At 42.5% G+C, this 27677-nt stretch overlaps 1 protein-coding gene across 8 annotated transcripts in view; it reads left to right on the forward strand.

The window, feature by feature from the left end:
- SH3GL3 (SH3 domain containing GRB2 like 3, endophilin A3) overlaps nt 1-27213 on the forward strand; it is a 283463-nt gene extending 256250 nt beyond the window's left edge. For 5 of the 8 annotated variants that reach the window (XM_067698412.1, XM_067698402.1, XM_067698392.1 and 2 more), the window contains 3 exons: nt 1633-1736; nt 4441-4550; nt 26546-27213. In XM_067698412.1, the coding sequence (XP_067554513.1) occupies nt 1633-1736; nt 4441-4550; nt 26546-26751 (420 nt within the window). In that variant the 3' untranslated portion in view covers nt 26752-27213. Of the gene's footprint in view, nt 1-1632; nt 1737-4440; nt 4551-14113; nt 14186-14577; nt 14629-15717; nt 15914-26545 lie in introns of all 8 variants that reach the window. The other 3 variants (XM_067698383.1, XM_067698421.1, XM_067698428.1) reach the window with 3 other exon arrangements.
- Nucleotides 27214-27677: the final 464 nt, after the last annotated feature.

Genomic DNA, 27677 nt, shown 5'->3' on the forward strand with positions numbered 1-27677 from the left:
TTAAAAGTACGTGTAAAAGCCAAAGAGGTGAAACTTAAGAAATCCTTAGGATTTTGTAGGGGCCAGGCTGTCTTTGTTTTGTTTATTGAGTTTTTGGAAATTTAAGGCTAGGCTTGTTGCTCTTCCAGCCACAGAGTGTGGTAAAATAAATGTAATACAGTGGGATTTCATCTTGCAGACGCTGATCACAGTACGGCTCAAGTGGAAGTCCATGTATATCTTACATGAACATGAACCCCTGTTTAAAATGGTGTACATGGGCAAGGAAAATGAAAGTATAGACAGCTAAAGCACAGTCGATAATAGCAAATGAAAATAGCTTAGATCTTTGAAGGCAAAGGAGTCCATGATTGGTTTTGCAGGGTGAGGGTGTAAGGGTGAATAAACAGGCAGACTTTCCGCTAAGCTGATTAGCAAATGAAGTAAGGAGGTGATGCATAGACTATGGGGAAGCTTAGGAAAGAGGGGGATTGATTTTGATTTGTGCCTTTGTCTGGTTCTGGAGTTCACGGGATTCACGCTGCCTCCCACCCCCTCCCCGTCCCATCACCTCAACCCAGTGGTCCTGCCTCTGAGGCTTGTGGAAATCAGCTTAATGAATCCTTCTTTTCTGTAGCAGCCCCTCAAACACGTAGGGAAGCAGGGAAGGGAGCCCCAGTGCCCTACTGGAGATGGCTCTTCCTCAAATTATGCATCCCCAGGCCTTCCAGGCTTTTTTATGTAACGTAACTTTTTCATTTTAGTTTTTTGCGTCCACTGTAATTTGGTCACTAATTTCATGAATGTCTTGGTTCATGGGAAAGAGAGCTGCCAGAGTCTTTCTAGTTCATTCCTTTGGGCTGTTTTCTTCAGGGAAATGATTTTGCGCTGATAGCCACAAAAACATATAGGGGGCAACAAAAACATATAGGGGGCTGGCAAGTCTTGGCCTGGTGCGTGCCCTGCTTCCTGGCTTCCCTTCTTATCTGAGAACAGCTTAATTTACTTAGTTTCTTTCTTTTTTTTTTTTTGTGGTACGCGGGCCTCTCACTGTTGTGGCCTCTTCCGTTGCGGAGCACAGGCTCCGGACGCGCAGCCTCAGCGGCCATGGCTCACGGGCCCAGCCGCTCCGCGGCATGTGGGATCTTCCCGGACCGGGGGACGAACCCGTGTCCCTTGCATCGGCAGGCGGACTCTCAACCACTGCGCCACCAGGGAACTTCTACTTAGTTTCTTGATGTGACTTAGCTAGAAAGTGCCCGTAGAGACACTTCGCTAAGGAAGCAGTTCATTTACTAAACCTTGGCTTCAGTTGTAATTGGAAAAGCTTTATCTCTCCGTTTTCAGACCCATGAACTTTATAGCATAAACATCTCCTGAGAAGATCATCTAATTGGAAAAGTAGACTTTTTTTTATTGAGTTAAATCAACTTCATAATCACAAATAAATTTGAACATGTTTTTCCAGCATTTATAGCTCTATACCATGACCTGTGTGATCATTACTTCGTGATGAAATGAAATGAAATAGACCAGAGCCCAGGCAGACAGGGCGCTTCCCTGCAAAGCCGGGTCTTTGTTGCTGGTCTCTTCTCTTTCTGAACATTACACAGGCGCTGGCCTCCATGGAGTAATTTTCCACTTCTGCTGCAGGTAGAACAAGTCAGCCAGTTGGCCGTGTTTATAGAGGCAGCTTTAGACTATCACAAACAGTCCACAGAGATTCTGCAGGAGCTACAGAGCAAGCTACAGATGCGGTAAGAGCCTTCGCATTCATTGTAAGCCTAGGGCTGCAGAGTTAAAATCAATCGAAATCAGTCTCTCTCTCTTTCTCTCCATCTTCCCCTTCCCACTGCCCCATTCTGTTTTGAATTTTCTTCAGCTGGCTTTCATGGTTGGGTGTGGGATAGCACTGAGATAATAAATACATGGCTTTGGCCAATAGGACAGAACTGGGAAAAGGGATCTGGAAGCTTTTCTCCTTTTTCTTTTCACTCAAGCCCTTACTCATGACCTGTGTTTAGGGCAACCAAAGTTGCTCACTTGCCTTCGAATTCAGCCCTTACAGAGCTGTCCTGGCTTCACTGCTGACTGGATGAGGGTTTAGCTGAGGGTGGGATGGCATATACTCCCTCCCCAACATCTAGGGATGTCGAGAGGAGTGAGATGATATTCAGATAGTATGTAAATGTCTCGAAAAAGATGTGTTTTTACTTCACCAGCATAAATACCAGCCCATGTTCATAACATTGACTCTGAGAGATACTGAAAGAGTCGAAAATACCCTCTGAATGGTCAAAGAAACATTGCTGGGTTCCCTGTGACTTTACTGATAGGTGTATTCTCTACTTTTCTGAAAATTAGTGATATATGTAGTGTGCATGGTAAACCTATTAATTAAAATACTGGGTTAAAAAACTACCCTAATTTTTGACCAGGTTTGATAACAGAAAATTGTTTTACACAGGATGATTATAATGAATAAATTTGGAGAGATTTTTGCTTAAATCAATGCAGTAATTATAGAGGGAAGACAAAAGGTATGTACAGTCTCTGAACTATCCACTTTTGTAGGCAGGTAGTTCATCTACTGCTCACATGAGCATCTTTCCTTAATTCTATCTTTATATGAGGAAAAAGAGAAGGAAGCTAACATTGTTGAGTGCCAGTTCATCCCTGGTACTTGCTAGATGCCTCAGAGACTTTATGAGAGACAAATACTTTACAAATATAGGCATACCTAGGAGAGATTGGGAATTTGGTTCCAGACTACCACAGTAAAGCAAATATTGCAATAACGTGAGTCACACAGAGTTTTTGGTTTCCCAGTGCATATAAAACTTATATTTACACTAAACTGTAGTCTGGTAAGTGTGCAGTAGCATTGTGTCTAAAAAAAAAAAAAAAACAATGTATATACCCTAATTTAAAAATACTTTATTGCTAAAAAAAGCTAACCATCACCCGAGCCTTCAGCAAGTCCTAATCTTTTTTGCTGGTGGAGGGTCTTGCCTCAATGTTAATGGCTGCTGACTGGTCAGGGTGGTGGCTGCTGAAGGCTGGGAGGCTGCGACAACTTCTAAAAGAAGACAACAGCGAAGTGTGCTGCGTTGATTGACTCTCCCTTTCACAAATGTTTTCTCTGTAGCAGGCAATGCTATTGGATAGCATTTTACCCACAGTATAACTTTTTTCAAAATTGGAGTCAATCCTCTCAAGCCCGGCTGCTGCTTTATCAACTAAGTTTTATAATATTCTAAATCCTTTGTTGCCATTCCAACAATCTTCACAGCATCTTCACCAGGAGTAGATTCCATCTCAAGAAACCACTTTCTTTGCTCATCCATAAGAAGCAACTCCTCATCTGTTAAAATTTTATCGTGAGATGGCAGTAATTCAGTCACATCTTCAGGCTCCACTTCTAATTCCAGTTCTCTTGCTATTTTCACCACATCTGGAGTTACTTCCTCCACTGATGTCTTGAATCCCTCAAAGTCATACATGAGGGTTGGAATTCTTCTTCCAAACTCCTGATAACATAGATATTCTGACCTCTTCCCATAAACATAAATGTTCTTAATGGCATTTAGACTGATGATTCCTTTCCAGAAGGCTTTCAGCTTACTTTGCCCAGATCCATAAGAGGAACCATTATCTATGGCAGCTAGTGCCTTATAAAATGTATTTCTTTGAGAATAAGATTTGAAAGTCGACACCACTCCTTGATCCATGGGCTGCAGAATGGATGTTGTGTTAGGAGGCATGAAACAACACTGATCTTATTGTACATCTCCATCAGAGCTCTTGGATGACCAGGTGCATTGTCAATGAGCAGTAATATTTTGAAAGGAAATCTTTTTTTCTGAGCAGTAGGTCTCAGCAGTGGCCTTAAAATATTCAGTCAGCCATGCTGTGAACAGATGTGTTATCATCCAGGCTTTGCTATTCCATTTCTGGAGCACAGGCAGAGTAGATTCAGCATAATTCTTAAGGGCCCTAGGATTTTCAGAATGGTAAATGGGCATTGGCTTCAACTGAAAGTCACCAGCTGCATTAGCCTCTAAAAAGAGAGTCAGCCTGTCCTTTGAAGCTTTGAAACGAGACATTGACTTCTCCTCTCTAGCTATGCTTTTGGAAGAATGGCACCTATAGTACACAGGATGCTTTTGGAAGAATGGCACCTATAGTACACAGGATTGCCACAAACCTTCAATTTATAAAAAACGCTATATCTGTGAAGTGCAATAAAACGAGGTATATCTGCATATAGTTGAAAAACTACATTTGGGATATCAAAGCTATCACTTTGGACTACTCACGAATCAACGTGTAAAAATCACCCCCTTCACGACCATTGCCTAGGACCTAAATTTGTAGGCTTATTACAGCAGAGCAAACGCAGGCTTGGAGGCTTTGCTTTCGTCATCAGCTGTCTGCCTGACCTTCAAATCTGTGTTACAGAATATCGGCTGCATCCAGCGTCCCCAGGCGAGAATACAAGCCACGGCCCATGAAAAGGAGTCCTAGTGCGCTCAATGGGGTATCCACCACCTCTTCAGCAAAGACAACAGGTGAGATGACCATTCTGTGGGTGCTGTGTGCCCTTCGGTACAGCTCTGCTGGAAGCGTTTACTTACTGCTTATTGTTGTATTCTGTGTGATTATCTTGAGACCTCAGATTTCTCTCTTATTATTTGGCGAATTCCCTTTTTCCCCTAGTAATGCCCCTTTTCGTGCTTCCTTGTTTCGAGTACTTATATCAAGGAAGAATTCCATCACTTTACTTATTGCCTTCTAATGTGTCAAACCTTGGCCATAGAAACATCATGCTACATTAACCTTTATATTTACATTTTTAACACTTTCCAAATATTTTACTAATTTTAAAAAAGTTTGAATTAGCATATGTTGAGCACCTGCTATATAGTAGGCACTGCCTTAAGTGCTGCATCATTATTTTTTAATTAGACAAATGGCACAAATATATTCCTAAATAAAATGATCAAACTGAGAAAAATAAAATTCAGGTGGTATAAATCATGCTCTAGTTTCCTATGATCGCCCACTCCATCCCAAGCCCCTCTCTAAGAGTAGCCATTGTTAAAAATTTGGTATGAACACTGTCATATCTATTTATGTGCATAGATAGATACACGATATACACACCGTTTTAGATTTTTTGCTGTTTTTTAAATACAAGATCATACTAGATGTATTGTTCTGTGGTTAGCTTTTATAAATGTATCACTATTTCTTGGAGTTATTTCCATGTCATGCATATAGATCTATCCCACTATTTTTAAAAAATTTTTATTGGAGTATAGTTGATTTACAATGTTGTGTTAGTTTCAGGTGTATAGCAGAGTGAATCAGTTACACATATATATACATTCACTGTTTTTTAGATTCTTTTCCCATATAGGTCATTACAGAGTATTGAGTAGAGTTCCCTGTGCTATACAGTAGGTCCTTGTTAGTTATCTGTTTTATATATAGTAGTGTGTATATGTCAATCCCAATCTCACATTTTATCCCTCCCCCGCCTTCTTCCCCCTGGTAACCATACGTTTTTTTTCTACATCTGTGACTCTATTTCTATTCTGTAAAAAGCTCATTTGTACCATTTTTTTTAGGTTCCACATATACGCGATATCATATGATATTTGTCTTTGTCTGACTTACTTCACTCAGTATGACAATCTCTAGGTCCATCCATGTTGCTGCAAATGACATTATTTCATTCTTTTTCATGGCTGACTAATATTCCATTGTATATATGTTATCCCACTATTTTTTAATGGCTTCATAGTTCTCCATTATATATACCATTTCCCCATTAATGGACATTAAGGTTGTTTCCAGTTATTTGCTAAAAAGAATGTCCTTTATCTGCCTGCACATGCTGATGGGCAAGTCTTTCTTGGAAATGAAATTACTGAGTTAGAGTGAATGCATTTAAGTGATCGTAGATATTGCCAAATTACCTGCTAAAACGGGTACACTACCATGAATGGAGCAATACATGCTTCCCCATACCTGTGTCATTAGACTTCAATTTTTGCCAAGCATTAGTGGATAAACAATGATTCTTGGTTCTGTGCACAACTGTTAATTTGAGATTCCATGTTAGTTTGCCTATGGTGCCGTCTGTTACTGCTGCCTATTTTCCACGGTTTTGAGGGATTAGGGATGCTCCGCTGCGTGAGGTGCACTGGTTTCTAGTTGTCTGTCTGGTTACATTCCTCATGGCACTGTTTCAGGTCCCTGCACGCAATACTCCTTCCTGGAGGCAGACGCCTGGGCTCCCAGGTACTTGGTACAAAGCCAGGATGGGAGGACTTAACCAAGCTGCTCTTTTCCCAGAATGCCAACCAGTCATCCAGCTCCCCAGACCACTTACTCTGAGTTTTGGGCATCCTCCAAATCCACTTTTGTTGCATCTCTCTTTGGGAACCATTTTGAGCTTCATTTCCTCCATCTGCTGCTTTCCATCTTTCAGGTATTCCTTGTATTCCTCATAATTTGTGGTCTACCAACAGTGTTCATTCTTGTTCATCCACTGTGTGGAATTAAAGACATACCCATTTTATAATCATTAGTGATTCGATACATGAAAGGAAGTCTGCGATCTTGCACTCAGTCTGCTGGATTAATGCAAACTTCAAGTCATTCAGTGTCATACGTCCCACTGGCTGCATCTCTCTGCTGTTTGTTACCCAAGATGGCTTTAGGTGCTAAATGGATATAGAGCTGGAGAGCCTTGAATCACATCATGAGAAAATTATTCTTTTTCTCAATTCTCTTTTAGTCATTCTGATTTCAAGGAGATAAAGCTACAGCTTTGTGCTGGAATATTTTTATGTCCAGCTTTAACAGAGAAGATAGACCTCAGGCTAAAAGTCTTCTGCAGGCAAAAGTACCTACCTTGAATTTAATAAAATTGTCTAGTTTTCCTCATAATTATGCGCACGGTTACGGTCTCTTTATAGCATGTAGTATTGCTTTTCCATTTACATTTTGATGTAAAGTTATATTTAAAGTTATTTGAATAAAATTGATTTCATTAAAATATTATCAAGAGGATACTCAGGTACAGTTCTCTGGGAAGTTCTTTTGTATTGTTTTAGGGTAACACTAGTTTCTGTTTAAAAAAGAAGAGACACCCAAAGTACAACGAATGCTCGACAAAATAAGATTTTCTCACTCATGCAACAATCCAGGGAGGATATTCCAAGAGGATGGGTGGTTCTCGTCCGTGGAGTCACTCAGGAGACACAGCTGATGGTAGCTCTGCCATCTTCGTCATCCTGTGGCTTCCAAGTTGTCCTAGTTGTTGCCACTCCAGCCAGAAGGAAGGGGAGAGAGAACAGAAGGCGAGGCTAGACATTTCCTCTTAAGCCAGTGAGGCAGGAGTGACACATTCACATTCCAGGGATGAGAACTCAGATCCAATGACCACAGATCGTGGCAAAGCAAGCTGGGAAGTGCAGTCTCTAGCTGGGCAGCCATACCTAGTTACATCGGGAAATCCAAAGCAGCCAGTAGTCTGTAATAACGATGGCATTCTGCTGGACAGGAATGGCAAGGACTGTGTCAGTGAAAGAAGATTAGACCCTGGTTCTGCTCCCTTGGAAGGTGGCAGGAGGAATCACTCCTGTCCTTTAGCCTGTAGGTCCCTAGATTTGCCTTCTCAGAAGTCCTTCATGGCTTCCATATCTTCACTTCACATCCGGAGTGGCCTTTGGAAACCTGCCTCCTGTGAGAATTGTGCTTACTGCCGCTTAGGGGCCTTGAGGGTTCTTCAAGTTTCAATAGATGCAGATGTTTTCAGATTAGACCCGCACTTCCTTTCACAATTCAATGCCTCCAAAAACGGAATAGCTTCTGATCTGTATCTCCCAGGCAGTTCCATGTGCCGGTAATCACATCCAAGTTTCTTTCTTAGATGTAGCTCTTAAGACTGCCTTACTTCTTTCCTTTCTTGTCTAACCTTTCTTAACTTACTGAGGCTACCTCGAGGCCATCTGAAACAGCAGACTTGAGTGAGAAGGCAATACTTTTAGATGAATCTTTGCTGTGGAACTAGGTGCCTTCACTGGGTTGAGAGAAGTCTCTGAGAATGATTTGGAGCACAACCTGCTGATCCTCTGTTCCTTGGGGTACAGAAGCTTTTCTAATATGCTGGGACCCAACGTCTGATTTTTCTCTCTTCTCTTTTATCTTTGCTTGCAAACTGGGCAGTTCTTCTCTTTCGTATAATAATTTGCTAGATGTACCAAGGATGGGAGGTAACATCCACTAACATTCTGTTTTCTCCAGTTCCTTCCTTTAGAGCCCCTGGTATGTGGTATGCTTTGAAAGTTATCATAGGCAAAAGTTTTACCATATGTTTTTCCACACCCTAACAAGGGTCACCAGCTTTCACACCGATTATATCTGTTTCTTCTTCATCACTACCTGGCCACTGAGTCAGAGCCACTAATTTTAGCTTTTATCATGACAATACCCCACTTCTGGTACCAGTTTTTGCATGGTAGTTAGGGTAATAGTAGTTACTGTCATACAGAAACTCAAAGAGAGCAATGGTTCAAACAAGATAGAAATTAAGAATGGAAGTCCAGGGCTAGAGATTTCCTCGTAGGGAGATGAGCCAAAGGTGGTTCACATCACTTCCACTCCCATCCCACTGGGGAGAGCTTAGTCACAGGACAACAACTAGCTGCAAAGGCTGGGGGGGAGGTTAGCTGGAGAGCCACATCCTAACATTATATTACTGTGAAGAAGGAAAGAGAGGGTTTTGATGGCCAGCTTGCAGTTTCTAGCACGAACATCTACTACAAATATGTTGTGGAAGAAAATGTCTGACCCCACATAATTCATTTCTGTTAGAATGTGGTACCATGTGCAGGCGGTATGGGAACGTACATTAGGATAATCTAAGGGTTAGCAAGCTCTTTTTGTACTGGGACAGGTCGTAAATATTGGTTTGGCCAAAAAGTTCGTTCGGGTTTTCTTACGAAAAACACGAACGAACTTTTTGGCCAATCCAATAGTTTACACTTCGTGGGCTATGTGGTCTCTGTTGCAACTCCCCAACTCTGTTCTGGTGTGAAAGCAGCCATAGACAATATGAAAATGGATGGGCGTGGCTGTGTTCCATTAAAACATTACTTGGCCTGAAGGCCGTAGTCCGCCAACCCCTGGGGTGACTCATTGGGAAATCAACTTAGCAGTATATATCAAAATTAAGAAAAATGTTTATGTACTCTCAGTGGCTTCATTCCTGGAAATGTATCCTAAAGAAATAATTTAAGCAAAAGCATATTCCTCTATCTATTACAGTACTATATAGAGGAAGAAAAAGTTGTTAATGGGAACAGCCTAATGACCAATATTTATTTATATATATTTGTCAGTAGTAGGATAATGGTTAAGTGGGCAGTGGTATATCAAATGGGGTAGTATGCAGCTATTCAAAGTTACTAACATGGAAATTAGGTAGTAGCATAAAAATGTTTATGGTTTGATATTAAGTTGAAAAGAAAGACACAGAGTTATAAGTGTTCTGTGATTACAACTTTGTAAATCAATATCTGCATGTAGACCAGGCTAAATGGTAGGATTATAGGCAATATTTTCCTGTTTTCAAGATATTCTCTAAATTGCATTTCAGTAAGAATATTTGAATAAACAGAAATGTATTTCATAATGAGAAAATTGATGGCTTTTGAAGAATAGGTGCACTTCCTTCTTTAAAGAAAATTGTGTGCCCCATTATATTCTCTATTCTCCCTGCCCCCAGGAAGCTCAATGCCAGATGTGAAGTTCAAGCACAGCAGTCATTAAACTAGAGAATGGACTTGAGGATATCGGGAGGGGGAAGGGTGAGCTGTGACAAAGCGAGAGAGAGGCATGGACATATATACACTACCAAACGTAAAACAGATAGCTAGTGGGAAGCAGCCGCATAGCACAGGGAGATCAGCTCGGTGCTTTGTGACCGCCTGGAGGGGTGGGATAGGGAGGGTTGGAGGGAGGGAGACGCAAGAGGGAAGAGATATGGGAACATATGTATATGTATAACTGATTCACTTTGTTATAAAGCAGAAACTAACACACCATTGTAAAGCAATTATACTCCAATAAAGATTAAAAAAAAAAAAAGCAAAAACTATAAGAATAAAAAAAATAAAAAATAAAATGACCGCAGCTAGTGCATGTGCCCTCCTCCCCTTTGTCGAGGGCGACCATGCACCCAAGTTTGCTTGGGACAGTCCCAGTGTATGTCTGTTGCTCTAGTATCATTTTTAATAGTCCCCTCCCACCTTTACTCACAGGTTCTCGCGTTTGGATGAAAATATGTTGTTGCCCTACTTTTGATGGCTTTACTTTTCTATTTCTGGTTTGTAAAACCTCTATTCTGAATACATATGTCATTGTAATCCATTTCAAAATTTCTGTTTAGAAAGAAGCTGAATATAAACAAACTAATTAAAAACTTTGAAAATGAGTCCCAACTCCAGCCCACCTCCCTCCCTGTATTATATCTGAATGAAGCAGAATCAGCAGACCCTAGGACCCCAGGACTCAATCCCTACCCCACCTTCTCTGCCCTTACAGCCTGCATCCAAACAGGGGGGTAGTTCTTGGAGATGAGGCCTCCAGTCAAGCTTCCAAGATACCATGCTCTCATTTGCTATGAGAGAGAACTCAGTTTTCCTTTGATGAAGGTGTTTTCATCTACCTATACTAAATTTGACCTCACAGACTGGCATAAAATAAAAATGAAAAAGTATTTTAATTAAAGTAACATTTAAGGACATAAGGACATAGCATTTGAGTACCAAAAATAAGGCAGGTATTATTATTTGATGCTTTATATACATAACTCATTTCATACTCGTAACAATATTGCGAGGAAGTGATAAAAAATAAAGCAGTAATAAATAATAATTTAACAATATAGCAGTTACACGTATTGGGTCCTTACTAGGGGTCAGGTCATGTATTAAATACTTCAGACACATTTCTAGTACCATTATTATGCCCGTTTTACAGATGAGTAGGTGGAGACTCAGAGAGGTTAAGTGAGATTTCCCTGAGGTCACAGAGCCTGTAAGTAGCAGAGCTGGGCACTTCACCATAAAGATTTTTTATTTTATATCTTTAAGAAAGAATACTGGGAAATGTTAGTGAATGTTCAAGAGCATCGGGAATGATTTCTTTCCAAGATTCTTGATCAGAGGGAATTGGGTCAGCAAGTGGTTGCAAAGGGAGTCTGTTGTATGCATCTGACTTGGAAGAAGAAAACACTGATAGGACAGTGAGTTCCTTGGCTTCCTCATCCAGACTGTGCGTGTCAGTGCTTACGTCCCCTCCTTCTTGGCCAGTAGCTCGGTCCCTAGGCAGATTAAGTTGTTACAAGGGTGATGGTCAGTCAGAGATCACAGATGTGCCAAAGATGGCCTTTAAGAAGGCTCAGTGTCCACAACTGGATTCTCCATTGCGACCAACTCCATGACATGCCTCTGCCTTTTCTAGGCTGCCTCTAGAAAGTTCCCTTGGGTGGTAGCTTTCGTCCCCATTTCAGCATCGGGCTTCGTTGATTTGTGGGGAGAATTTGCAAATGTGCAGAGATCTTGTACTGTTTGTTTCTAAGGCACAGTTTCAGAAGAAAATGGCATTTTTATAGCCTGCATTAATGGGAAATTACCTTCCATTAGGATTCTGAATGATTTGCACATAATGTTTATAAAGCGAAGGAAAAATGTCAAGCATTTCACTAACAATTTAAAGCAAAGCTCACAGGACTCTGCCAGAAGTGAATTCCAAGAACATTTTCTTCATCATTTCTTCTTTCTAAAGAAAAAAAAGGGAGATGAAAGGACATAGATCAATTAGGCAGAATCCGTTGTGGGACTGAGATGGAATCTTTGATAATATCATTTCTAGGTACTTAGGAGAATGAATGAAGTGAGCCAGAAATGGAGAAGGGGTGGTGGGGGGGGGCGTTGGAAATCACATCTTGAAATGATGGATTGCAGACAAAAATCCAAGTTTAGGCCCTGGCTAGGAGAAACCACCGCCTGTCCAAGCCCCTGAGTGTGGGGTCATGACGCCTCAGCAGCGTGTGCTGCCTCTGTGTCCCCAAAGAGAAAGGGAGGCCAAGAAAAGTCTTCGTGCTAAAATGCGTGCCTGGGTCGTTCCCAGAAAACCCTTGGTTTTGAGGAAAATAGTGTAGGAGCTTGTGACCTATGCTCAAGTATCTTCCCTACCCTGGGTAAGTTATCACTTGCTGAATTCTAAAGGTAAAGACTAGAAGACAGAGTATCTTCTACATTTTTTTAATCAACTCATTTCTTTGTGAAGGTTTTCATTTTCACTGCTGTTCTTAAAGAGGACACCACTTTATATAATCACAGCTGAGGGTTAATATGGACCAAACTGAGACGGACGTTAAGAATGTGGAAGGCTGAGATGAGTGAACAAATGTGGTTTCCAAATGTGTGCTACAGGCATTTCAGAGCGAGGCAAAAATAAATCTCTCCAATGGCTTATATTAAGACATTCTAACTCCCTGTAGGTACAAAGAGACTTGTATAAATTCCTTCACACTTCTGAGGGGGCTTGGATATAATGTTTAGAGCCTAAGTCGTTCCCCTCATCGGAGTGAAATCTCTAGGATTACATTAGAAAATAAACATTTATTCAAAAGTAAAGTGTGAAGTGTGAAACTTAAAGAAGACGAGCACTCTGTAAATAGAAATAGATGTATTTTTAACCTAAATTTCCAAAGAGGAAATTAAAATTTCACACAGCAGTGACAATGATGATTGCTCAGTCAGCAGCTATTTTTCATTTTTTGTCTTCTGTCCTTTCCACTTTTTTCTTGTTTTTTTTTTCCCCCCCTGCCACCAGCCCTCCCCCAATATCCATTTCTGTATATGATCGGTAGTGGTTCAGAGTCAGAGTTATAGACAAAGAGAAATAAGCAAAAAACAGGAGCCCCACGATGGAATTCAGACTCTGGCACTCATTCGCTGTGTGACTTTGGGAAGAGTTTCTTAACATCTCTAGACTGATTTCTACTTGTCCCTAAATGAAGTGATTGGACTTAATACATTCCAAGTTTCCTTGCCAGCTCTAAATTCTGTGGCTGCAATAGTTATCTTTTCTGCGTGCTCAGCATTCGTAAAAATTTGAAAAGTGCAGATTGAACATTTTTATATTTTCTGTATTTTAAAAAATATTATTAAAAATTAAAATGTGAACTCTGATGAGTATTGTTGATCGGTAGTCATCGATGTGCGAAAGGGGAAGAGTCCTTGTTTTATTTTTCATCTCAAGGAAGCTTTAGAGAGAAAGGTTTTCTCGCTGCAGGGAATGGTTTCCTGTAACTCTTCTAAATAGTCTGCAAAAAGAGTTTTCGAAAAGCCTGTAGGACGTAATTTCTAACTTAGTTGTAGGAATTTTAATACTTCTTGGCTGAAATGGTTATATTGTCTCAAATGCGTATTTAAAAATCTTAGTATATGTTCTACAATGGTATGCTTGGTCTTTAAGCTGAAATTTAAAATACCGTTATCTAAATAGTAAAAAAATAGCCAGTAGAAGTCAGTTTCCAGGGATTACAAACAGGGCAGCCATGCACCGCAATTCCAGAGGACTTTTCGTTTGAATCCTGGACTTGTTTGTGATACCTCCTGCGCTTGTCGAGTGGGTGTGGCCTCAGGTGCAAACCCTGATGCCAGATCATGGGAATGAGAGACGTAGGAAAGTGTAAGAAAACAGTGCCAGGCCAGTGAAAGATGTCTGACGACAGACCGCCAAGTCAGGAGCACCACAGGCAGAGGAGTCTGCAGCCACCTAGAGAACACTTGCCCTGTCCAAACAGCAGCTGCTTGTTGCCTGAGAACGTGGACCTAGGATAGCCAGCCTTTATGATTTTCCAAGAGAAGCCAGAAATCATATATTTATGTGCAATCTCCTTATTTTTAAAATATTGTCAACTAATCCACACTGTACAAAGCAAGGAGCAGGCCAAGCAAAACACCATCTGCAAACTGATCCGCATGCCAGTGGCCAGGAAGCCACCTCTGATTAAGGCTGTCATTTGTCTTCCCTTTTTCCTTAGTTCAGAGTGGCAGAGCCAACCCACAAGCACTGGACCTGGCTGTAGTCGAGGAGTCACCTCCCAGGAAACTTTGTTAAGTAAATGGGCCGTGGCTTCTGAGAAATCTGCAAAAGTCATCTCCGTACACAAGGGAAAGCTTTGTGAGGGGGGTGGGCACAAACTTTACTAGTTCAACCCATCTCATATAACCTGTGTAAGTGGTGGAGGATTGGTATCAAGGTAAAAACAAATTACACATGCTTATTTTTATAGATTGTAATGATTAAGCTTGAGTTCCATTGACAAGTCATTTTAATAAATCACATCTCCTATGGATAAATACAGAGTTCTTATTTCTAGAAAGGTAGTTCATAGACTTTTACTAGACTTTACTTACTAGTTTATTACTTAACTGTCTTAGCTTGAGCTGCTATAATGAATACTAGACTGAGGGGCTTAAAACAACAAACATTTATTTCTCACAGTTCTGAAGTTTGGGAAGTTCAAGATCAAGGTGCCAGCAGATTCGGTGTCCGGTGAGGGCCCTCTTCCTGGTTTGCAGATGGCTGTCTTCTCGTTGTGTCTGTACACAGGGTGGCACTAACCCCATTCATGAGGGCTCCACCCTCATGACCCTGTCACCTCCCAAAGTCCCCACCTCCAAATACCACCACTTTGGGGATTAGGACTTCAACATCTGAATATTGGGGGGACACAAGCATTCAGTCCATAGCATTAACCATAGATTAATACTTAAAATTTTCAGGTAAGGAAATCAGGGCCCAGAGGTGACCTAACCCAGAGCTAGAACCCAGGGATCTGAAGTTTTTGTCCCATATGTTCTTACCAAATGGACAAAAATAGTACTTACAGATGTTGAACAAAATGGGTTTTGTGGTATTTATCAGAGTTATATACCAGTGCTTTGTCTGGGTCAGCTCAAGGAAAAGTGTTAGCTTCAAAAAAATTTTTGCTGCAAGAGCTTGAGATTTTAGATAGGAAAAAAAAAATGACACCTTTTGAAGGGAACTTGAACCAGATATGCTCTTTCTAATTCAAGAGAGATGGTGTCTAATATGTTGGGCATGGTGCCTGGCCCATAGTGCACACTCGGTGTTTGAGAATGAGTGTGAACCAGAAATAGACTCGAAAGTTCCAAGTTAGTGTTTTTGCCCCAACACGTTAAGAGATGAACTCTCTAGTTAGATGGTACAGGTATAGTAAGTCTCAGGGTTGATTGCCGATTTTACCTGTTCTCAGGTACCTTCCTCTCTGTTCCTTAGCTGCCCCTGGGTAGCAGAAGTCATGGAAATACCTCTGCATTCCAAATTTGAGACCAGGAAGTGAGCAGAAAACAAGCTCACCCAGCCAAGATAGGTGTCACCTGTCTTGGTGACAGTGGGCTTTGGAGTCAGAGGAAGGGCCAAATTCCGGCTCTCACCTCTGGGTCAAAATTCTGTCATCAAAAGAACAGGAAGTATCACCCCAACTGCATAGGGTTATTCTAAGGATTAAATTAGATCACATAAATAAGAGGTGCTGGGCACGCGCGGTACTTGCTGCAGAGCAAGAGCCCACGACACAGCAGCTGTTAATGTTACATAATTGGTTATCTGATTTCCCAGCCTACAGCAGACTGGAAGCAGCAGATTAGAAAGGCCTTGGGGACTGCTTTCGGAAGGCCCACTGTCGGCAGGAAAAAGTGACAGGTCGCAGCCTGACTACAAGGGAGGCAAGAGAAAAACTATAAAAAGCAGGAACAAAAAGTCAAAAGGCACAGCCGTCTGGGGCATTTACTAAAAGACAAAGAGCCCTCCTCAGGTCAGTAGCTTCCGTAGACTCCATACCTTGTACCCTGATAGGCACTCATGCGGACAGCAGTTGTGTGAATTTTCCTTCTCTCTCCAGCCCCTTCCCCACTCCAACCCAAAAAATAGGGGTGGGGGTTGTAGCTTGCCTTTCAGTTGGGGTGCTCTGACCAAATGCTTCCAGGTAACGAAATCCACAAAGTCAGGGCCAGCAGAGAAGAGAGTACAGTGGGCTCCTTTGGTGATCTGGAAATTAGCCAAGTTCAAGTACAGCAAAAGAGCTGTGATTTTTAGTGCTACGGAGAGAAGAATGTCCCCTGCCCCACTGACCACTCCTACCTCCACCTTTATCTCCTTCAAAGTCAGGATGAGAAACACAGCCTTGGAGAACAGGCTCCCAGGTCTTGGCACATGGCAGAGAGAGAGAGAGGGAGGGAGCACAGGAGACGGCTGGGCTGCAGAAACGCCAGCCTTATCTGATGCCACCTCCACTCTAGTGTCTCGTCCACCACCTGGAGTAGACACCTGTTTTTGTTTGGTTATTATTATTATTTTTTGATTGAAGCCTGAGTTGCTCACTTTGAAGCAGCACAGAGAATAAATACCTGAAGGACATCCCTCAAGTGATGGGCAGGGCGAGCTGGGATGTGGGCAGGCCTTCCAGGATCAGAGAAGGATTTAGGTGGAGGATGCTCCTAAAGAGCATTCCTCACACATCCCCCCAAAACGTTGTCTTTATTTATAGACTATATGGATCTAATCCTGAACCATATTGTTATATCCATCAAAAAAACACACACACACACAAAATTAAACAAGATGAAGAACTGAGTCACACTCCACACAGACATAACGTTGAGTGAAACAAACGAGACACCAGAGTGCATACTGTATGATTCCATTAACGTTAAACTCAAAAAACAGACATAACTAATGTATAGCCTTAGGAGTCAGGCTAGTGATTACCTTTGGGGGAGTACTGATGGGAGGAAAGAACATGACTGAGCTCTAAGATGCTACTACAGTTTTATTCCTTGATCTTGATGCTAGCTGCACCGATGTTTCAGTTTGTGAAAATTCATTAAACTCTACACTTACGATATGTGCACTTATCTGTATATATTATACCTCATTAAAAAAGATTTTAAACAATATTTTTCTCAAAAACAATAATAAATAAAGAGCATCCCAAGGCACGGGAACTCCCGGAGCCTGCCCAGCTGAGGACCCACAGGCTCTTTCTAACCTAGGTGATGGACCATCCCCTTGGCTGGGATTGGCTCAGAAACTGAGTGGGCGTAAACTCACCAGCCAGCAATTTTCAGAGTGGCTGCATGAAGTGGCGATCAAGAACACGGACTCTGGACCTAGATGGAGGTCAGATATCAGCCCTGCTGCTTAATTGCTTTGAACCTAGTTTTCCCCATCCATCAAATTGGGGGAAATAATGGCACCTCATCAAAGGGTTTCTCTGAGAATTAAATCTGCTAACAGCCACTTCGAATATTGTCCTGGCACTTGGTGTTCACTGAAAAACGGAGGGTTAGTATTTCATCCCCATAGCTGACTGGGACTGCAGAATTAATTCACTGTGGGGCTATCCTACCAGAATAAAGTGTGCCCAGCAATTCTGTACACGTGAGTAGCCCTTGGCAGCAGGGACTTTGGGAAACAAAAGGCGGGGGTGGGGAAGGGCATCCAAAGAATTTTCCTGCTGTTAAAACAAGAGGGGGCCCAATATTATTAAAAACCGGTCCACATTATTGCCAAGAGGGAAGTGAAATTTCTTTTAGGGTTTCCTGACCTATTGTGTGTTGCCGATGTAGTACTGACTGACCGGCCACCTTACAATTCTTGTGGTAGGGTCTCTCTCTTTTTTTTCTTCCCCAAATGGGGTGGAACAGAGCTTGAATAATAAATATTTAACAGGGACACTCCCTCTTCGCTGTTAAAATAATCTCTGTTTTAGTGCCTTAACAAGGAAGACTGGGTTGGGGTTTCGGCTGCCAGGAGCTCACGTGCACAAATTCTCAGCAGTTTCAGGTGCCAACTACCAAGCACGAGAAAGCATAGAGATGGAGGTGGTGGAGCAAGACCCCAGGGCAAAGGGGAGTGGGTGTTCAACAAAGATGGGGTGCTGGGTAGGACCCCTCCTTTATTACGGGAAGATCTGGGCACTCAGGCACCTCGCCCACGTTTGTGCCTAGTCCAGTTTGAAAAGGTCTCACTGAGGACATGTCACCTTTTCTGCCTGCACTTTTGGGTTCCATCCGTGGTGACACTGACTTGTCTTTTGTGGAGAGGGAAAATTCACACACCATCACGCAAATGGGCACAAACTTGATTTCTTTTTAACTGAACTTGCTTACGAGCCTCCGTTTAGACTGATGGCGGAAACAACTTAATCTTTTTTCCATTTCTACTGTTGGCCAAAAAAAAAAAAAAAAAAAATTTAATCTTTTTTCCATTTCTTCTAATGGTGGAAAAAAATGTAATCTTGCCATTTCAAGGTAACGCAGTCTCTTCCAATACAAAGTGCAGACTATCCATTTATTGCTTTGTCAATTCAGGATTTAAACCTAGTCATTCGGCTGAAATTTCCTGCAAGGACTGTTGGTTTTCCTCCAAGGTTCTCTCCTACCTCCTTCTGTACCCCGAGATGTTGCCTGGGTGCAGGGGGAGTTTAGGGAACATCACAGTGGCAGGTGGGGAAGCGTGTCGGGGGTCTTAACTGCTTCCACAGCTGAGATAACTTGTCACTCCAGGTCCAGGCCTGGGTCCGGGGCCTGACTCTCTGCCTCTGGGTTGCTGGATCTCTGCATTCGGAGCCTGGGTACCCACCCCCAGGCCATCTCTGGTCCAGCTGCTCCTGCAGCACTTCCTCACTTCCTGCCGGGACTTGACACGTGTTCACAGTTCGTGGGGAGCCAAGGGCGGCCCCCTCAGACGCCGTCTCTGTTTAATGATACCACCCACCATTTCCACTGTGCTCAGTGCCCCCAAGTCTAGAGCACTTTGGGGGCCTGCCTTCCCCCACAGTTCCAGTGGGAAGTGGGGCTAAGACCCCCCACCCAGGGTGGAATCCAGGGAGCAGTTCAGCCTTCTTCCCTGCCCTCTTCTCTCACCAGGCCTCCTCCCTGACTCCAGAAAGAGCTCCTATCTCTTCTCTGGGTGGCAGGGAACAGCCCTTCCCTCCCCACAGCTTGTAATACAAACCTCTATGCTCTGGAGTTCTTCAAGCTCTGCTTCCTTGGAAGTAGAAGTCTCTCCGCCCCAGAAGTCCCCCACCCCCACCACTTCTCAAATCTCATAAAAGCCTACCTGGCTCTGGCATGAAAGCCTGAAAGCCTTGGCGTTCAGACCATTTCACAACTGAAATGGCATTATTTTGGAATTTACCAGCTAAACATTGATTGCTCGTGTGCAGGTTCCACCTTCTCCCTAAAGTAAGGGCAGCCATGGCTACTTGGGTTGAGGGCCCCAGACGGCAAAAACGACCCAGCGTGACAAATGCATTGGACGATATCGGAGGTTATTGTCCTGCTGAGGGTGTAATTCAGGACAGCCAGACCAAGCTCTGCTGGGTGTGGATCTGCCGGGTGCCCGCACCATTGAGACCTGTGTTCAGTGGGTGGAGGGGACGCAGCACAGAGGTGGGGGAGAGCCCGGTGCTCGTGTCTTATTGTCTGAGTCAGGGAACGCTTGCCCGGGGGCTTTCCACTCAGGGGTCTCAGGAGAGATGCCATGTTTTGGGTTCATTTGCTGATGGAGTGTGATGTGAGTGCTTGGTCACTTCCCAGCTCTTAGGAAATCAAAGTGGGCGGTGTGGCAATGGTCCCTCGCCTGGAATAAATGAAGTGAGAAGTGAGTGATGTGTCTTACCCCCGATCTGTTCAGTGCATGTGTGCAGGGGGTGCACACGTATGCACACATAGGTGGTGATTGGGATAAGTGCATGCCTGCCATTTAGTATTTATTTTAGTCATTGTAGGTAGCTTACAAAGTAAATGGGAGGGGAAAAAAAATATATATATATATACACACACACACAATTAGCCCTGTAAGTCAGCATGATAGCCTGTGAAATTTCTTGGCAACCCTTAGCAGTGGCATAGATCACATAGGAGGTGACATCAGGAGGGTAGGTCATGGGCTGGGGTCTGGAGCCCTGGTGTCTCTTTCTGCCTTTGCCATTAGCTCTGAGGCCAGGCTGCTGTGACCTCGTCTTCAAAAAGAGGAGGGTTCACTGAAGACCACCAGAGACCCTTCTAGCATTGACATTTTGTGTTCAGGGAAATGCTTCCCAAGACCACTATGTGCTTTGGCACCTGACTCCGTCTCTGTTAAAAACTGACAGTGGGAGAAATGATAAAAGAATACTAATCATTTTAATAGACCACATGGAAACAGTTATTCATTAATAAAATTGACTTTGACTCAGAGGCTTGAATTGCTGCAGGGTTTCAGTGCCCAGCTCCCAGCCCCCCTGCCCACCCAGATAGGAGCTGTATTTCCAAAGGAAAATGGAAAGTTCTGCTTGTTTCGAAATCATTGAAATCATTGAAGGTTATTCTGTTCATATTCAAGATCATGAACTGGGCCCCCTATTTAAACCCTTCTACTTCCCAATTACCATCATTATGACAAGAGGAATATACAGACTTGGGGTGGGATGGGGGCGTCTGTCATGGAAGGAGCCATCTACATGCTAGAAACATCAGGTAGATTCTAGAGATAATAGTGCAGGGGGCCCAGATTTTAAAATGCTGACCTACCTGGAAGCACCACCTGGGAAGGAGCTTCCCACCTGCAGAGGAAGAAGAACCTCCCCCACCCCCACCCCCGCCGACCCGCCACCACGCTCTTCCCTTTCCCCACGAGCTCCTTGACACTCCCGGGCTCTGGTCAAAGGAAATGGAGGGAAAGAGGGCCATGAGTCTGGTGGTTCGCAACCTCCTTTGGAAATTGGAAACACCTGAGAAATTTTTAAAATTTCCCCGTTGTCTGGGTCCCATTGCCAGAGCTACTGATTTAAGTGGTCTGGGGTCAGCCTGGGCAGTGGGCCTTTTAATGTGCCGCCAGGTTGAGAACCACTGCAGCAGGAAGGCAGTAGGTGAGAAACGCTCCTTATGCCAGTGGGGGGGTTGGCTCTCACTCCCACGTGGGGTGGACAGTGTGCGTGGAAGTTTAGCAGTGGGGTGGCACCGAGGGAGGACTGCCCCCAGAGAAAGGGGTGCTGCCACCTCCCGTCCCTTCGCCAGGACAAAGGGGCTTCTCATTTGACCATCCCAAATCTATCTTCTCTCTTTACTTGGATGGAAAAGACTTGGTGAGGAAGGAACACAATCTCTAACAGAGCTTGTTTCAACTCTCAGTTTAAGTCTGGACAGGGAGAGAAATAAGAATGTTTCATAATAATAGAAAAAGGAAATAGAAATGGAAAACATAGCATGGCAGAGGTCACACGTGTGCAGATATTTCAATCATGGGAAAGGATTAAGCCCTCTTCTTAAGGCCAAAACCCGTGAAACTGGCCTGGTCTGGCTCTGGGGTGCTGCATTCCCTGCTTTGCAGACCTCACTCTGCTCGGGTGATGTAAAGAGGAACAAGTGTCTGCTATTGTGGTGTGCAGGCTTCCCTGGTCTCCTCCTGGATGGCCTGTTCCGTACACTGGTAGTGGCCTCTGTCCATGTGGTGGCCTCACGTGGATGCAGTGTGTGGTCTTCCTGGGGTGGGGTTCAGCCTCCTTCCACCTCCATCTTGACTGGGACAATCAGGTCTCCCTCTGAACTCACCAGTGGTCCTTGCCCTCCACCCCCTCTGCGAGGGGCATCACCTCACTTGGCCAGGGCAGCCCCTCAGCTCCTGCCCATTCTCTCACCTTTGGCTCCTCTGCATGGAACCATGGGAACCACTGGGGCCACATGTCCCCTTTAGGATCTGTAGGGAACTGGACTGGGGTGACCATATGTCCTTCCCAGACACACTAAGCCACTATCATAAGCTATCCTAGAAAGCCTTCTGTCTTCAGAAATCCATAGGCCTAGATAATTAGGGGCATTTTAAAATCGAATCTTCAAGTTTAAATGTTTTAGAGAATAGAGAAAAGAGTTTAATTTACTTTATAAATGCTCTTATACCAAAACATGGCCAGAATATAAAAAGGAAGTAATTTCATTTTAAAATACAGAGGTAAAAATCTAAAACAGTAACAAACCCAGTCTAGACGTAGCATAAATGTACAACACAGAAACAAGTGTGGTTTCCTCAAGGCATGCAATGGTCATTCATTTAAAAATAATCTTGTAACATTAATCTTACTATTACTCAAAAAATATGACCCAGTTAAAGTCAAGATGAGGGTAACTCAATACACTGATACTAAAATTTACCTGGTTGAATGATTTTGTGGGAATAGGAAATTTTTAAATACAGGCATACCTTGTTTTATTGCACTTTGCAGATATTGCATTCTTTACAAATTGAAGGTTTGTGGCAACCCTGTATCGAGCAAGTCTGTGGACACCATTTTTCCAACAGTGTTTGCTCGCTTTGTGTTTCTGGGTTACATTTGGGTAATTTTCACAATAATTCAAACTTTTTCATTATTATTGTATTTGTTGTGGTGATGTGTGATCTTTGATGTTATTACTGTCATTGTTTTGGGGGGGACACAAATTGTGCCCATATAAGGTGATGAACTTGAAAAACGTCTGTGTTCTGACCGCTCCACCAACCTGCCACTCCCCCATCTCTCTCCCTCTCCTCACCCTCCCTATTCCCCAAGACACAACAATATTGACGTTAGGCCAATTAATAACCCTAGAATCGCCTCTGAGTGTTCAAGTGAAAGGAAGGGTCGCACGTCTCATTTTAAATCAAAAGCTAGAATTGCTTAAGCTTAGTGAGGAAGGCATGTCAAAAGCTAGGATAGGTGAAAATCAAGGCCTCTTGCACCAAACAGGAGCCAAGATGTGAATGCAAAGGAAAAGTTCTTGAAGGAAATTAAAAGTGCTACTCCAGTGGACACACAAATGATAAGAAAGTGAAACAGCTTTATTGCTGATATGGAGAAAGCTTCAGTGATCTGGAGAGAAGATCAAACCAGCCACAACATTCCCTTAAGCCAAAGCCTAATCCAGAGCAAGGTCCTAACTCTTTTCAGTTCTATGAAGGCTGAGGTGAGAAAGCTACAGAAGAAAAGTCTGAAGCTAGCAGAAGTTGTTCATGAGGTTTAAGGAAAGAAGCTGTCTCCGTGATGTAAAAGTGCAAGGGGAAGCAGCAAATGCTGATGCAGAAGCTGCAGCAGGTTATCCAGAAGATCTAGCTAAGATCATTAAGGAAGGTGGTTACACTAAACAACAGATCTTCAATGTAGATGAAATGGCCTTCTATTGGAAGGTGCCATCTAGGACTTTCATAGCTAGAGAGGAGAAGTCAATGCCTGGCTTCAAAGGACAGGTTGACTCTACTGGTAGAGGCTAATGCTGCTGGTGACTTTCAGTTGAAGCCAGAGCTCACTTACCATTCTGAAAATCTTAAATCCCTTCAGAATTATACTAAATCTACTCTGCCTGTGCTCTAGAAATGGAACAGCAAAGCCTGGATGACAGCACATCTGTTTACAACATGGTTGACTGAATATTTTAAGCCCACTGTTGAGACCTACTGCTCAGAATAAATGATTCCTTTCAAAATATTACTGTTCATTGACAATGCACCCAGTCACCCAAGAGCTCTAATGGAGACGTACAATGAGATCAGTGTTGTTTTCATGCCTGCTTACACAACATCCATTCTGCAGCTCATGGATCAAGGGGTAATTTCAACTTTCAAGTCTTATTATTTAAGAATACATTTTGTAAGACTATGGCTGCCACAGATAGTGATCCCTCTGATGGATCTGGGCAAAGTAAATTGAAAACCTTCTGAGAGGGATTCAGCATTCTAGATGCCATTAAGAACATTCATGATTCATGGGAAGAGGTCAAAATATCAGCATTATCAGAAGAAGTTGATTCCAACTCTCATGGATGACTTTGAGGGGTTCAAGACTTCAGAGGAGGAAGTAATTGCAGATGTGGTGGAAATAACAAGAAGACTAGAATTAGAAGTGGAGCCTGAAGATGTGACTGAATTGCTGCAATCTCATGATAAAACTTTAACAGATGAGGAGTTGCTTCTTATAGATGAGCAAAGAAAGGGTTTCTGGTTTCTTGAGATGGAATCTACTCCTGATGAAGATGCTGTGAAGGCTGTTGAAATGACAGTAAAAGATTTAGAATATTACATAAACTTAGTTGATAAAGCAGCAGCAGAGTTTGAGAGGATTGACTCCAATTTTGACAGAAGTTCTACTGTGGGTAAAATGCTATCCAGTAGCGTTGCCTGCTACAGAGAAATCACTTGTGAAAGGAAGAGTCAACTGATGCAGCAAACTTCACTGTTGTCTTATTTTAAGAAGTTGCCACAGCCTCCCAGCCTTCAGCAGCCACCACCCTGACCAGTCAGCAACCATCAGCATGGCTGACCCTCCACCAGCAAAAAGATTAGGACTCGCTGAAGGCTCAGATGATGGTTAGCATTTTTTAGCAATAAAGTATTTTTAAATTAAGGTATACACATTGTTTTTTTAGACAAAATGCTGCTGCACACTCAACACAGTACAGTTTAGTGTAAACATAACTTTTATATGCACTGGGAAACCAAAAAATTTGGGTGACTTGCTTTATTGAGATGTTTGCTTTATTGCGGTGGTCTGGAACCAAACCTGCAATATCTCCAACATATGCCTGTAGAAGAGTAATAATGAGGAACTTGCTTTACTAATTACTAACCTTTACTTCAAAGCTACAGTATTTAAAGTAGTGTGGTACAGTTACTGAAACGGATCAGTGGAGCAAAGTAGAAGATCCTAAAATAGATCCAAGTGCACATGATAATTAAATGTATGATATTGATAAAGATAAAAGCAGTATTTGAAATCAGTGGAGAAGATGGGTTATTTAATAAATCATGTTGTGATAACTGCTTAAACATTATTAAAAGCAAATAATACCTTTACTTGCAAAAATGCAAACGGGTTGAAAGAAAACATTTTCACATTAAAAATTAATTTAAAAAAAGTACTTGGATAAATTTAGTTGAATATTCATATATAATTGTAGAAGGGAAACCATGAATGAAAAGTTTCATCAGTTTGACTGCTTATGTTGTATAAAATTTCTGCATGTATGCCAAAACAAAACAGAAACCCCCATCCCTGCCCCATCCCCAGTACACACTCCAAAAACAAAATAAAAGAAAAAAAAAGAAACAGATAATAAGCTGGGAATACTGCTTGTATCAAACATGACAGATATAAGGTCAATATTTATAGTATAAAAGTGTATAATATATTAGGGGCTCCTAGTACTTTTAGGACAAAAAAATCATAGAAAAAATACATTGATAGTAAATTTTGAAAGTCTTGGAAAAATTTATGTCTATGAACAGCCAATTTCCTTCTAGACGTTTACCCTCAGGAATTAAATGTACATATTTGTAAATACACATACATTAGGATATTTTTCAAAGAGTTATCAATGAAAGCCAAGAGAAAACAAACAGGAAAATGAAAAGGAAGGAATGGAGAAGGGAAGAGAGAAAGAAACAGGAAGGAAGGAAGAAAGAAAGGAAAGAAGGAAGGAGGGAAGGATGGGAAGAAAGGGAAGAAAGGAAGACCTTTAAATATCCTATAATAGGAGATCGGTTAAAGAAATTATGTTATACTGGTAACAGTTGACAACTGGTCAGTAATTAAATGTAACCTGGAAAGATGTTCACAGTAATATGTGTAGGAATTCTTTTATGAAAACAGCTATATGTAAATACATACACAAACAAATTCATAAAGATACCTGGAAGCTTCTATGCCATAATGTTAATTTAACATTGGTAACCTCTTCATTAGTGGTTTACAGCTAACTTTTCTCAATTTTGCATGTCTTTTCTCTCTTTTTACCATGTTTAGTTTTAGTTTTGAAATGAAAAAGCAATTATTTAAAAGATGTTATTCTGAGAACTTCTGGCTTAGTACAACAGTCCCAAGACTGCAGGCTGGTCTGTAGAGATTCTCCTCACCCCTCTCCAGTCTCACGCCCTGCCATGTTCCAGCTCCTGGTCACCAGCTCTAGGAAAATGTCCCTGACCACCCAGGCCTTTCCTGCTCTCTTCTTCTCTGAGCTATAGGTGATACAGTACCTCACCTTTGTTTTTTAAATGTTTCCCATGTGTTTTCCAGTCTCCGGGAAAGAAACTATGAGCTCCCTGAGGGCAGGGGTTGGGCCTTGTAATTCTGCACCTCCCTTGGGCTCCAGGCAGAGCTGAGTAGCTGCTTCAAGGACAGGGGCTGGGCCTGAATTCTCTGGCCGGGAGAACTGATGAGAAAAGCCGTGGGCCCAGGAGGTCATCTAGGGCAGCTGGGAGAGCTGAGGAGGGCAGAGGCCACAAGTACAGCACCTGTGAGGTGGGTTGAGCCGGCCTTGTCCTGGGAAGGAAGGCAGGGGCCTGCTGTCGTGGTCTCTGCAACTCTCCACCTTTGCAATGCTCCCTGGGTGATTTGTCGTGTTAACCTGTGCTTTTTGTCTCCATGTGATGTGGACAGGTTCTCACATTCCCATGGACCAGCCCTGCTGTCGTGGTCTCTATGAGTTTGAGCCAGAAAACCAAGGAGAACTAGGATTTAAAGAAGGGGATATCATTACATTAACCAATCAGATAGATGAAAACTGGTATGAAGGAGTGCTCCATGGGGAATCTGGATTCTTCCCCATTAATTACGTGGAAGTGATTGTGCCTTTACCTCAGTAAATGTGTAACTCAAACTTTGGACGTACTTTCATAACGGAAATGAATTCACACCAGTGTCCTCTCAGTGTGGTGTTCTGTGGCATTCCTGCTCTTTGACCAGCTTAATGACTTTTGTATGTGTGTTCTCTTTATAATGTATTTTGTATCCATTTAATTTGTATAAATGATTTTCTTGTCTTAGCTACATGAAAATACCATCTTCTTTTTTTGCTGACTGTCCTAAAAGTCATTGGTTAAATAAATGTATGTGCTCCTTGTTGCTAAAAACAAATGCACCCACTGCAGTTTTGTTAGTGAATTGCCCATGTTCCTCAAGCTGTGATGGAATGCGACACTTGAAACTAAGAACCGCTAAATATCTTGTTTCCTGACATTACTGATGGCATCCGGTCTTTTCCCTCCATGGTGTTTTAGCTGACCTGTGAATAGCCCAATAAACATGACACACTGTGTTGGTAAAAAGGCCTTGGTTATTCTTAATGTTGAATTGATTTTTAAGACAGTCGTGCACAGCTGCAAACTCCTCCTGTGCCCACTCTGACTCGGGGTCCAGCTTGTGACTTGTTTGGTCTGTGGGATCGTAGCAGGCTGGATACAAACGGAAACTTGAAATAGCACTCAGCCTTCCCACCTGTGCTCTTGCACCTGCATCTTCACCAGGAGAGCATGCCCAAGCTAGCCTACCAGAGAGAGACATGGACCAGAACTGAGTTACCCTAGCCAACCTCCAGACCTGTGGGCAAAGGTGAGGAGGCAGGGACACTAATCTACTACAGTTCTAAATATAAATAAGTACTAGATATTCTTAAATGGATCAAGTTTATTTATGTGGCTTCCTCTTCCTTGAGGATATGTTCTTCTGAGATTTCTCCATCCCTCAAACGAATGGACTCCTGACAGGCACATCTTTCAGTTCAATAGGTATT

The sequence above is a fragment of the Pseudorca crassidens genome, chromosome 1 (genome assembly GCF_039906515.1).
Source record: "Pseudorca crassidens isolate mPseCra1 chromosome 1, mPseCra1.hap1, whole genome shotgun sequence".
Taxonomy (NCBI): Eukaryota; Metazoa; Chordata; class Mammalia; order Artiodactyla; family Delphinidae; genus Pseudorca; species Pseudorca crassidens.